The 13,847-nt window shown below is 48.0% G+C and overlaps 1 protein-coding gene across 1 annotated transcript; it reads right to left on the bottom strand.

Annotated features, from left to right (window-relative positions):
- Positions 1-315: 315 nt before the first annotated feature.
- Positions 316-7,910, bottom strand: NDUFA6 (NADH:ubiquinone oxidoreductase subunit A6; the record flags this gene model as incomplete). The annotated part of the gene is made up of 3 exons (XM_080706126.1): positions 316-447; positions 2,083-2,198; positions 7,772-7,910. The coding sequence occupies 3 exons, from the start codon at positions 7,908-7,910 to the stop codon at positions 316-318; spliced, it is 387 nt and encodes a 128-aa protein (XP_080562252.1).
- Between the last annotated feature and the right edge of the window lie 5,937 nt (positions 7,911-13,847).

The following is a 13,847-nucleotide window of genomic DNA, read 5'->3' as shown; positions in this document are numbered from 1 at the left end:
AATGTCCAATTGTGCAGGCTGTAGAAGCACAACTAGCAAAGTCACTCTGCCTCGCAACCAGCGGGACAGTTTCTGAGCAGACAGCTTTGTCCCTTTCTGGTTACTGATATACAGGGCTTGGGGAAAGGCTCCAATCTAGTTTACACCAACCGCACTTCAAAAAAAAGAATGAATAGATGGTACGTACATCCAAGCTTAGAGAGAGACTGCAAAAACCGTTTCAGCAAGAGACTCCCATCACAAAGTGACTGTCACATAATTTATTTGTACTCCAAAAGAATCACATATCAACATGGACCTTTCCACTGAGTGGCTTCATGGGTCGTGGCCCATATAGAACTTGGACAGGAAATCCTTGGGCCTGGGCGTTTCTGTTTCATGGAAGAACCGCATAATATGTGTCCGCTGCTTCCACACTTTAATTGTTTCCTCCAGCTCCATCTTTCCCTGCACAAGGAAGGGGAAAGGTGGTCAGGCAAAAGGAACACAGTGCTGACGTCCAGGATTCTTTTCTGCTTGGCACTGACTTCCTGAATTAACTAGTCTAGTTTCTACAACTGGAAGTGAGGTGGGGCCTTTCAAGGATCCTTCAATCTGGCTGACTGGTCATAAGAGAATAACAGATCTCCAGAACTGCATGACCTGACTGCTTTAACTCGTTTCTGCTTTACGTTTCTCACATTATTTACGGGTCCACACTGAAGCTCTTTTGGTGCTAGTTGGCCGGCCAGGGAGTCAACTAGCCCAGGATTTGGCCCCATTTACACAGGACTCTCGGCCGACCTGCCTGCTTCTGCCAGCTCTAAGCTGCCATCCACATAAAGCAGGGACTTCAGCTGGGCGCGGTGGCCACGCTTGTGATCCCAGGACTTGGCAGCTGAGACAGGAGAGTCACAGGTTTGTGGCCAGCCTCTGCAACTGAGCAAGGCCCTCTGCAACTTGGCGAGACCCTGTTTTAAAATAAAGTCAAAACAGGGCTAGGGGTGTGGCTCAGAGGTAGAAGGCCCCGGGCTCAGCCCTCAGCACCACACACAGACAGAAAACAGCAGTAAGTTCTGACTTCCAGGGGGTGGTGTTTGAAAAGAGCTCAAGCTTTCCTCTTTGTATTCTTTTTTTTTTTTTTTTTTTTTTTTTTGTGGTACTGGGGGTGGGACCCAGGGGCTTTCTACCTCCGGGCTATACTCCCAGACCTATTTTTTATATTTTATTTGGAAACAGGGTCTCACTAAATTGCTGAGAGCCTCACTAAGTAGCTGAGGCTGGCTTTGAACCTGTGCGATCCTCCTGCCTCTCAGCCTCCCAAGCACTGGGATTACAGGCGTGCCCCACCTTTTATGTTGTTTTTTAGTTACAGGGTGTTAAGCCCCTGTAGATATTCCCTTCAGCAGTTTTATAATCTATTTATCCAGGCGATAAACTCCAAATACTACTTTGGTGGTTTTTTTTTTTGGAGGTGGGGGTCTGGGGATGGAACCCAGAGGCATTCAACCTCCAAGCTACAATCCCTGCCCTATTTTTTATTCTTTTATTTGTTTGCTTTTTTTTTTTTTTTTTTGCGGGTCTAGGGATGGAACCTAGGGGCATTGGACCTCCAAGCTACACCCCCTGCCCCATTTTTTACTCTTTACTTTGAAACAGGGCCTCACTAAGTTGTGGAAGGCCTAAGTAGCTGAGGCTGTCCACAAACCACAGTCCTCCGGTCTCAGCCTCCCAAATACTGGGATTACAAGTGTGTACCACCACACCCGGCTCAAATACAACTACTTTGAAACAGAGAGCAACAATTGCTGAACTGAAAACTGCTTTTTTTGGTAGTACTAGGGATTAAAGCCAATGGGCACTCTACTTCCGAGCTCCACCTCCAGAACAATTTTATTTTTTTATTTGGAAATGGTCTTGCCAAGTTGCTGAGGCTGGTCTTGAACCTGCAATCCTTTTATCTCAGCTTCCTAAGAACTGGTATTACAGACGTGCACCACCCTTGGTGGTTATTTTTTACACCTGAGAGACAGAAACGTTCATCTGGGAAAACTGAGAAACATCGGACAAGTTGGACAGAGTTGGTTGGAGAGGGCCGCTTACCTTAATGACCAGAAGATCAACAACCCTGGGGTCTGAGACGTGGGCATTCTTCATAAACATTTCTCGGACTTTATCTCGTCCCTGTTTCGTAGTGATGTCTAGCTGGAATAAGTGCACTAAGGAGAAAACATGATTCAGGGTGGAAACTATATGGCTGAAATACTTTTTTTCTTTTTGGTGTTTTTGAGGATTGAGCCCTGGGACAGTCTACCTCTAAGCTACACCCCAACCCTATTTTATTTTTATTTTGAAATGGCCTCGCTAGGCTGATGAGAGTCTCACTACTTGCTGAGGCTGTCCTCAAACCTGTGATCCTCTTGTCTCAGCTCCCACGTACTGGGATTATAGGCATGCATCACCACACCCAGCTTGTTAAACACTTATTTTTTGGTACTGGAGATAGAACCCAGGGGCCTTCTACCTCCAGGGTACACTCCCAGACCTATTCTATATTTTACTTGAAAACGGTCTCACTAAGTTGCTGAGAGCATCACTAAGTAGCTGAGGCTGGCTTCGAACCTGTGAGATCATCCTGTCTCAGTCTTCCAAGTACTGTGTATTTTCTATTCTTTTCTTTGAAACAGTCTCACCAAGTAGCTGAGGCTGGCCACAAATCCGTGATCCTCCTACCTCAGTCTCCCGAGTACCGGGATTATAAGTGTGTGTCAGCACACCTGGCTAGAAAATAGGGTTTCTGATTCCATCAAGAAATAAAGAATAGCAGAAAGCTAACAGACTGGCATCCCAGCTTGATACGGAAATGTTCTCTCACACTAGAAATGACACGTGTGGTCACTAGGTTGTGCTGGACCAGGCTGTCAGGGACAGCCAATTACATACATCCCTTCCCAAGCTGGCCTGCACTTCGGTACTCCCACCACCGTGGTGGGGCATTTAGCCATGGGAAATGATACTGCAAATGTAGGTTTCTCCCTTGAGAACTGGTCGCCAAGGTCTATATCGGGGATTTCAGGAAAAAGCACAGAAAGGGACAATAAAGTGAAGATGCAAAAACAAATGCATGCTGACTTGGAATGCAGAAGCCTACCGCTTGGGAGAAGTCAGGCCTAAAACACCGAAAAGGTCATACAACTGGTCCCTGAAAATGCGGGCTTAGAACACAAGTTAGGTTTTTGTTTGTTTGATTGGAGGGTCTGGGATGGAACCCAGAGGCATTTGACCTCTGAGCTACACCCCTTGCCCAATTTTTTATTCATTATTTTGAAACAGGGTCTAAGTGGGGGAGGGCCACGCTAAGTAGCTGAGGCTGTCCGCGAACTGCGATCCTCTGGTCTCAGCCTCCCAAATGCTGGGATTACAAGTGTGGGCCACCACGCCCAGCTATGAATTGGTATTCTCTTATATGAAGAATCTTCCCTTGCAATCAGTGATTGCCCTTCCTGAATTTTTTTTTTTTTTCCAGTACTGGGGATTGAACCTAGGGGCATTCTATCTCTGAACTACACCCCCAGCCCTATTTTATTTAATTTTTTGGTGGTACTGGGGATGGAACCCTTCTACCTCCAGGCTACACTCCCAGACCTATTTTATATTTTATTTGGAAACAGGGTCTCTTAAGCCAGCAAGGCTGGCCTCGAACCCGAGCGATCCTGTCTCCCCCCACAAGCGTGGGGATTACAAGCGTGCGCCACCATGCCTGGCATTATTTTTTATTTTGAAACAGGGTCTCACTAAGTTGCAGTGGGCCTCCCTAAGTAGCTGAGGCTGGCTGGGAACCTGTGATCCTCCTGTCTAAACCTCCCAAGTTCTGGGATTACAAATGTGCACCCACCATACCTGGATCTTCCTTCATTTTTATATCAGATTCTTACCCAACCTCTTTTATTTATATATTTATTTTTAGTGCTGGGGATGAAACACTAGCTAGGCCAGTGCTCTACCACCTATATTCCTGCCCACCCTTGAGAATAAAAAGACAATACTGCTGAGCATGGTGGCATATACTTGTAATCTTAGTACTTGGGAAGCTGAGACAGAAGGATCATGATTCGTAGCCAGCCTCAGCTACTTACACCCTCCCTCCACAACTTAGTGAGACCTTGTTTCAAAATAAAGAATAAAAACTAGGGCTGGGGGTATAGCTCAGAGGTAGGATGCCCCTGGGTTCTTAAAAAAAAAAAAAAAAAAAAAAGACACAAGTGCTTCTAGACATACCCTGGGAATTGGTGCCCATCAGCTCCCCTTCCTTATGATTTCCTGGGCATCACATCAGAACACCAGGTGTATGAATCTTTGTTTTCAAAATGGTCACCTAGCCAGGCGTGGTGGCGCGTGCTTGTAATCCCAGTATTTGGGAGGCAGAGACAGGAGGATCAATGGTTCCTGGCCAGCCTCGGCTACTTAATGAGGCCCTCTGAAACTTAGACCTTGTTTCAAAATAAAGAATAAGCCTGGCATGGTGGCGCATGCTTGTAATCCCCGCGCTTGGGAGGCAGAGACAGGAGGATCGTGCAGGTTCAAAGCTTGGGAGGCAGAGACAGGAGGATCGTGCAGGTTCAAAGCCAGCCACGCGCGCTGGCTTAGGAGACCCTGTTTCCAAATAAAAATGTAAAAATAGGTCTGGGAGTGTAGCCCGGAGGTAGAAGGGCTTCCAGGAACCCCAGTACCACCAAAAACAACAACAACAACAAAGCCAGCCTCAGCTACTTAGTGATGCCCTTTATAACTCAGTGAGACTCTGTTTCAAAATAAAGACTAAAAAATAGGGCTGGGGGTGTCGCTTGGAGGTACAATGCCCTTGGGTTCCATCCTCAGTACTGTGAAAAAATAAAATAGAGCTGGGGGTAGGGCTCGGGATGCCTCTGGATCCAACTCTAGTGCCACACATCACACACACACTCAAAGCTCACCTACCGGCTCAGTGTAGAACGCTCACCTGGTATGTACAAGGCCCTGGGTCCGATCCCCAGCAACACACACTTCACGTGCACAAATGTACAGTTCTGCTTATAATTCCAGTAGGTTCAGAATGCCAAGTACCCATCCTCCCAGGTTAACTTCTCTACAGAGACAAATTCCATGGCGTTGTGGGAAATCAAGACTCCATCCTCCCACCTTAACCCCCAAATGTACCCATCCACCACCAAGAAAGACTGCAGGAAGCCAAGTAGACAGAGCCTCACCACCGCCCGCTGAATTGTTCTCTTGTCTAAATCAGTGGTTCTCAAACTAGTCATGATCTTGTTCCCCAGAACATTTGGTAATGTCTGCAGGTATTTTCAGTTGCCACAACTAAGGGGAGAATGCTACTGGCATCTAGTAGGTAGATGCCAGAAATATGTTAAAACATCCTACAATGCACAGGGCAGCTCTGCACAAAATTATTACCTAGTGCAAGCCAGGCGTGGTGGCGCACGCTTGTAATCTTAGTATTGGGAGGCTGAAACAGGAGGATGGCAGGTTTGCTGCCAGCCTCAGCTACTTGGTGAGGCCCGCCGCAACTTAGCGAGACCCTGTTTCACAATAAAAGAATAACGCTGGGCGTGGTGGCACACGCTTGTAATCCTAGCATTTGGGAAGCTTCGAGTGGAGGGTCGCAGTTTGCAGACAGCCTCAGCGACTTAAGGCCCTTTGCAACTCAGTGAGACCCTGTTTCAAAATAAAGAATAAAAAATAGGTCTGGGGGTGTAGCTCGGGGGTAGAATGCCCCTGGGTTCCACCCCCAGTACTGTTAAAAAAAAAATTATTACCTAGCACAAATGCCTTCTGGGCCCCTACTTTTTCTCCTGTCTCCGGGATTATTTCCCTTAACATTTGAGGCACGGTCCTGGAGGAAGTGGGTAAGAAAGAGCTGGATCCTGAAAGTCACAAGATCTGAGTTCTATCTACTTCAAAGCAGCCACTGACTTTTGCCCTTCCCAAGCCACTCTTCAGAATTTGGTCCCCACTTCACCTCTCTCCTGCACAAGAAAAGGTCTGGGAACTCATAGAAGTATTCTGCTGGACAAACGGTCTGTTATTTATTTATTTATTTATTTATTTATTTATTTATTTATTTTGGTGGTACTGGGGTTCCTGGAAGCCCTTCTACCCCTGGGCTACACTCCCAGACCTATTTTTATATTTTTATTTAGAAACAGGGTCTCTTAAGCCAGCGCCACTGGCTTCGAACCTGCGCGATCCTCCTGTCTCCGCCTCCCAAGCGCGGGGATTACAAACGTGCAAACGGTCTGTTTTAAACATCTGATTTTGAATGCACCCCTCTATACTTGCTACTGTCACCATCACACTCCTATTACCTGCTTGTCCCCCGAAAGGGGCTGGAATCTGCAGGCCCTAATCATTTCCTCCTTGGTTCCTCCCTCTAGTATCAGATGGACTTACGTTCTGGTCACTAGCAATCTCTCAAAAAGTCAGCCTGAAGCCAGGTGTGGTGGTGCACACCTGTAAGCCTAGTACTTGGGAGGCTGAGACAGGAGGGTCACAGGTTTTGAAGACAGTCTCAACAAGTGAGACTCATCAACCTAGCAAGACCCTGCTTCAAAATAAAATAACATTGGGCCGGGGGCGTAGTTTGAAGGTAGAATGGCCCTGGGTCCAGTCCCCAGAAACAAACAAAGCTTGAGCCGTGGAGCACAATTCTCCTACATCAAAGAACTGGGTTCTACATGGAAGATCCTAAGGTAAGCCCGTAAGCAGCAGTTAGCAGCAGCAGCCACCAATGTTTATTGTTAACAGAGTGCCAGGCCCAGTTCTGAGCACTTATTAGCCTATCTAACACAGTAACTCTCTGAAAAAGAAACTATCATTATTCCCCCTTTCAGATGAGGAAACCCAAGTAGAGACAGACTAAGACACTCAAGGTCAGGCTAGAGGTCGGAGCCTGATCACATGCTACTGCCTCCACACAGCCAGGCGGCCTCGGTGCCCCCGCACAGACACCTTCCCCCTCAGACTAGCAGTGATGGCCCAAGTTAAAACACTAAGTCAAGTCAGCAAATAAAATACGTTCAGTCTCTGACACTGGCTGTCATCTAAGGGGCGGGGTGGGGCGAGAGGACGAGGAGTAACAGGAATCCCAAGGCAGGCCGAGCTTAGGAGCGAGCTGGAGACGCGACAGAGGCCCCACTTACGGACGACCTCGGGAAGTCACCTCCCTTCTCTGGTTCAGTTTTTCCGGTGAGGGCAGGGGTGAGAACCTGGACAACTGCTCAAATCCCACGGCCACTTTGCTCACAAAACCTAATGGGTAGCCGGGTATGGTGGCGCACGCTTGTAATCCCAGCATTCGGGAGGCTGAGACCGGAGGATCGCGGTTCGCGGACAGCCTCAGCTACTTAGGCCCGGCTTCAAAATAAAGAATAAAAAATAGGGCAGCGAGTGTATTTCGGAGGTCGAATGCCCCTGGGTTCCACCCCGAGACCCGCAAAAAACCCCAACAACAACCACAAAAACCCTAATGGGTGTCTGGAAACATTCTCTGGGACCTAGAGCCGACTCGTTCCAGACCCACCAGAGACCAGCTCTGCGCAGCGTCACTTCGCCATCCGCGCCACAAACGAGCCTGGCATGTCACCAGCAGCGCCCGTCCTCCTCCCAGGCTCCGTGCGGACGCGGGCAGGGACCCAGGCTCGGGGCCTCTTTCCCCCGCAGCGCCGAGTCGGTGACCTCGGCTCGGCGGTGAGACCTTGGCGCTGCTGCGGGCCCCGCGCGCGCCGCCGCCTCTTACCAGTGTTCGGCACCTCCCGGTACCAGGCTCGGTAGAGCTCGCGCACCCTCCGCTTGGCCTCCTTCATGTCGCGACTGAAAATGGGCTTCACGGAGGTGCTGGCCGTAGCCGCCGCCTGGCGGAGGCCGCTCGCCGCCATCTCGCCCGCCACCTTTCACCCCGCCTCCCTCGCGCGCGCATGCGCCCCGGCGAGGATAGCTTCTGGTTGGCTCCCGTGGAACGCCACGCCCCCGAAGCCTCTGATTGGCTGGAAGACTCGCGGGAGAGAAGGGGCGGGTTGGTGGAGACTGCGCATGCTCTCCTATAGAACTCCATCTCCGCTGCCGGCATCCCGCGCCGCCCCGCGGTCCCTGGGCGGCGCCTCTTGGCGCGCGGGCTTGGGGAGTTTCTTGGGACAGTTGCCCGAGTGAGGGTCGGGGGTCCCCAAATGACGGCTGAGATACTTAGTGGCGCCCAGATTGCAGTGGCGCGGGCAATTTTTTCCCCTAAAAATAATTATTCTGCAGCGCAGTGTAGAGGTTAGAGTACCTCCTGGTTTTAGTTCCTGGTTTTAGCTTCTTAACCCTGGGAGATAGGTTATAGATAAGCACCCCAAATCTTGAAGCTGGAAAGAACGTTAGCTTGTCCTTTCTGGGTAGCGCTGTTTGCTGGCATTTTCTTGCTGCGCTGGACAGCAAAGGGAGTCTAGAAGTGAAAAATTGACAGCAATCCGATAGGCGGCACACTAGATATCTTAAGGATCCAGGTAGATACTGTTAGCATCCCGTTACACAGGTGAAGAAACAGACGGCTCAAAATCTAGGTCACTTGCCACATCAGGGAGCTTCTCTGCCTGATTCCTGACTCGTCTTCACTGGCTTTTTTTTTGGGGGGGGGATACTGGAGATCGAAACCAGAGGCATTCTACCCCTGAGCTACACCGTCAGCCTTATTATTTATTTATTTATTTATTTATTTATTTATTTATTTATTTGGGTACAGGGGATGAAATGCCAGGGCATTCTACCTCCCAGTTACACTCCAAGCCCTATTTTAATTTTTGAAATAGGGTCTTGCTAAGTTGCTGAGAGCCTCACAAAGTTGCTGAGGTTGGCTTTGAACCTGTGATCCTCCTGTCTCAGCCTCCCAAGTACTGGAATTACAGACGTGTACCACCACACCCAGCTGTCTTTTTTTCTGAAAGTGCAATTATAGGCACCTTGGAAGTATTGGGAAAGAGGCAAGGCACAGGGCTGAACTCAGCTATCAGGCTTTAGATGGCAGGAATATGGCCAACATCACCCTACCTTTGACCTTTTAAAGGGTGATCTGAGCCGGGCGTGGTGGGCACGCTTGTAATCCCAGCTCTTGGGAGGCTGAGACAGGAGGATCGCACAGGTTCGAAGCCAGCCTTCGCTACTTAGTGAGGCTCTCAGCAACTTAGTGAGACCCTGTTTCCAAATAAAGGTCTGGGAGTGTAGTCTAGAGGTAGTGAAGCCCCTGGGTTCCACCCCTAGTACCACACACAGACAAAAAAAAAAAAAAAAAAAATATATATATATATATATATATATATATATATATATATATATATATATATATCTCCAGGTGTGGTGGCGCACACTTGTAATCCCAGCATTCAGGAGGATGAAACTGGAGGATATCGGTTCATGGCCAGCCTCAGCTACTTAGTGAGGCCCTCTGCAACTCAGTGAGTGTAGCTCGGAGATCGAATGCCCCTGGGTTTCATCCCCAGACCTGAAAAAAAAAAAAGGCTTAATTAGGCAGGGGATGTGTTCGAGTGCTTGCCTACCACATGTGAGGCGCTGAGTGTTTTTTTTTTTTTTTTTGGTACTGGGATTCCTGGAAACCCTCTACCTCCAGACTAGACTCCCAGACCTATTTTTTATATTTTTATTTGGAAACAGGGTCTCTTAAGCCAGCAAGGCTGGCTTCGAACCCGCGCAACCCTCCTGTCTCTGCCTCCCAAGCGTGGGGATTACAAGCGTGCGCCACCACGCCCATCTGAGTGTTTTTTGTTGTTTTGTTTTGTTTTGTTTTTGTTTTTGCAGTACTGGGGATGGAACCCAACGGCATTCTACCTCCAAGTTACACCCCCAGCACTATTTTATTTTTGTGGTTTCAAAAATAAAAAATAAATTTTTTGTGTGTTTCAAAAATAAAGAATAGCCAGGCGTGGTGGCGCACGCTTATAATCCCCGCGCTTGGGAGGCAGAGACAGGAGGATCACACAGGTTCGAAGCCAGCGCGCTGGCTTAAGAGACCCTGTTTCCAAATTTAAAAAATATATAAAAATAGGTCTGGGAGTGTAGCCCGGAGGTAGAAGGGCTTCCAGGAACCCCAGTACCGCCAAAAAAAAAAAAAAGAAGAATTAAAAATAGAAATAGGGCTGGGGGTGTAGCTCTGAGGTAGAATGCATCTGGGTTCCATCCCCAGTACCACACACAAAAAAATTAGGTGCACGCTTGTAATCCCCGCGCTTGGGAGGCAGAGACAGGAGGATCTCGCTGGTTCAAAGCCAGCCGCGCTGGTTTAAGAGACCCTGTTTCCAAATAAAAATATAAAAATAGGTCTGGGAGTGTAGCCCAGAGGTAGAAGGGCTTCCAGAAATCCCTGTACCACCAAAAAAAAAAAAAAAAAATTAGTCCCCAATAATATCTGTTCTTCATATGAGTCTGGGCCAGTATATCTTCAGAGGGTCTTAGTTAAGCGCCCCAGAAACACAGCAGGATTTTCATCTTTTCCTGTGTTATCTCTCTGGTCTCATAATTAGCTGACCTATTCATACATCTCCTCAGTCCTTCAATTAAACACGTGACCATATGATTTCATTCCTTAAAATCCTCACTCACCGGGATCAGAGCCTGCTGAGGGGTTAGGCCGGTGCCGGGGCCACTGGCCGGCATCAGAGCCTTCCATGAGGCAAGGCCGCTACTGAGGCCTCTGAGGCCGGGATCGGAGCCTGCTGAGGGGTTAGGCCGGTGCCGGGGCCAGCGAGGCCGGCATTGGAGCCTTCTGTGAGGCAAGGCCGCTATTGAGGTCTCCAAGGCCGAGATCAGAGCCTGCCGAGGGGTTAAGTTGGTGCGGGGGCCAGCGAGGCTGGGATCGGAGCCTGCCGTGAGGCAGGGCCGGTGCCGGGGTCTCGGAGGCCGGGATCAGAGCCTGCCGAGGGGTTAGGCCAGTGCCAGGGCCAGCGGCCGGCATCGGAGCCTTCCATGAAGCAAAGCCGCTATTGAGGCCTCCGAGGCCTGGATCGGAGCCTGCCGAGGGGTTAGGCCAATGCTGGGGCCATCGGCTAACATCGGAGCTTGCGGTGAGGAAGGCTGGTGCTGGGACCTCCAAGGCCGGGATCGGAGCCAGCTGAGGGGTTAGGCCAGTGTTGGGGCCAGCGAGGCCAGAACTGGGGCCTCCCATGAGGCAAGACCGCTGGTTGAGCCAGCGAGGTCTGGATCAGTCCACCGGGTAGCCAGGCCACAACTGGGGCTGTCAAGAGTGGGATCGGTAATTGCAATGTAGCATGCACAGAGAAATATCGCAGAAAATTAAAACCAGATGCTTCCCCTAATCAGCAATAACTAGGAGGAAAGGGGCAACAGGAAGTGGTCGAGCTATAGAAAGGGCCCTATAGTGAAGCAATTAAGGTGACCAATCAGAGGGTATGGAATAGGGGAGGATGGAGCCTCTTTAAAAAGCAGGAGGTACATAAACATATGTATCAAAGTTAATCACCATACAAGCATGGGATCGAGGGAGGGGGAGGGGATGGGATGGGGACTGGATGAGGGCTAATTGGATGATGTGTGCTTGTATGTCCTCTCAAGTCTTGTACTCCAATGTGATGTATGATTACAATGCACCAATAAAAATAAATTAAAAAAAACAAAAATAAAATAAAATCCTTACTCAAAGCCAGGCGTGGTGGCGCACGCTTGTAATGCGCATGCTTGTAATCCCCGCGCTTGGGAGGTGGAGACAGGAGTATCACGCAGGTTTGAAGCCAGCCGCGCTGGCGTAAGACACCCTGTTTCAAAAATATAAAATAGGTCTGGGAGTGTAGCCTGGAGGTAGAAGGGCTTCCAGGAACCCCAGTACCACACACACAAAAAAAATAATAAATAAAATCCTCACTCAGCCTTTGATAATTCAAGTTGGGGTTTTGACCAGGGACAGCCTCTTAGCCTATAGGCTGGCTTTGGTCTCAGACATAGATCTCGTCACCATACGCCTTTGCTGCTTCTTGTATATGAGTCTTCAGGAGTGCAGCAAGCAGAAAGGATGCCATGAAGAAGCATCCATGTTAGATCAAAAATAATAGGCAGGCCTTGAAGCCCATTTATAAATTTATCAGGATCTTTGGAAAATTGATCCAATTTTTCTTTACACTGGACCAGATCAGTGAGATAATTTTAACTACAAGTCTGTGTGGGTTAAGAGCACAAAAACACAAAGAATAGCTTTATGTTTTTTTATAAGTGTAAAGAACAGCATGAATAATCAGAAATAAGCTTATTACCTGATAGGTGGTTGTATTTCTTATATACAATAATAAGACATTTCTTCATTCCAGGCAAACATGTAAGCCAGGTCTTAATGATATATTCCTGAGTGAAACTAAACATAGATTACAGAAGTTTTAGTAACAAGGTACAAATTCAATGCACACTGCGTAATAGATCACTTATTGGTTGGCTTCCATGTATATGAAGCACATTCACCTTAAACTATATAAGCTTTTTTGCCGTGTGTGTGTGTATTCATATATCCATCAGAACCTCCTTTAACTCTTAGTGACTGATGTTAACTTATGTTTAATTAACATTCTAAAGAATGTAATTTTATTTTTTAATTTTAAATTTTTTGCAGTACTGGGGATGGAACCCAGTGGCATTCTACTTCCAAGTGACACCACCAGCCCTATTATTTATTTATTTATTTATTTATTTATTTTTTCGGGTCTGGGGATGGAACCCAGAGGTATTTGACCTCCGAGCTACACCCCCTGCCCAATTTTTTATTCTTTATTTTGAAACCGGGTCTCACTGAGTTGCAGAGGGCCTCACTAAGTAGCTGAGGCTGTCCGCGAACCGCGATCCTCCAGTCTCAGCCTCCCAAATGCTGGAATTACAAGCGTGCGCCACCACGCCCGGCTTCCTATTTTTTATTCTTTATTTTGAAACAGGGTCTCACTGAGTTACAAAGGGCCTCACTAAGTAACTGAGGCTGTCCGCCAACCACAGTCCTCCTGTCTTAGCCTCCCAAATGAAGAATGTAATTTTAAATTGATATATGTGGTCCGGGCGTGGTGGCGCACGCTTGTAATCCCCGCGCTTGGGAGGCAGAGACAGGAGGATCGCGCAGGTTCGAAGCTAGCCGCGCGCGCTGGCTTAGGAGACCCTGTTTCCAAATAAAAAAAATGTAAAAATAGGTCTGGGAGTGTAGCCCGGAGATAGAAGGGCTTCCAGGAACCCCAGTACCACCAAAATAAATAAATAAATAAATAAATAAATAAATAAATAAAATTTAAAAAATAAATTGATATATGTGTTCTATTTGGTGTTTAAACTGCAATGTTCATTGCTTTTTAGGATTTATTTTTTTAAAAGCTGAACATCAACTGCTAAATATAAAGTATGTTTGGGCCGGGCGTGGTGGCGCACGCTTGTAATCCCCGCGCTTGGGAGGCTGAGACAGGAGGATCGCACAGGTTCGAAGCCAGCCTCAGCTACTTAGTGAGGCTCTCAGCAACTTAGTGAGACCCTGTTTCCAAATAAAGTATAAAATAAGTCTGGAGTATAGCCCGGAGGTAGAAAGCCTCTGGGTTCCACCCCCAGCACCACAAAAAAAAAAAAAATAAAGTATGTTTGGCCTAATATCATCAAAAGACAATATATTTGAGTCTATTAAATGTGTGTGTATGGCCAGGCATGGTGGCGCATGCTTGTAATCCCCACGCTTGGGAGGCTGAGACAGGAGGATCGCACAGGTTTGAAGCCAGCCTCAGCTACTTAGTAAGGCTCTCAGCAATTTAATGAGACCCTGTTTCCAAATAAAATATAAAATGGGTCTGGGAGTACAG

Source organism: Muscardinus avellanarius, assembly GCF_963383645.1.
Source record: "Muscardinus avellanarius genome assembly, chromosome: 11".
NCBI classification, from domain to species: domain Eukaryota; kingdom Metazoa; phylum Chordata; class Mammalia; order Rodentia; family Gliridae; genus Muscardinus; species Muscardinus avellanarius.
The sequence above is the reverse complement of the archived record's forward strand: the minus strand, read 5'-3'. Positions and strand labels throughout refer to the sequence as shown.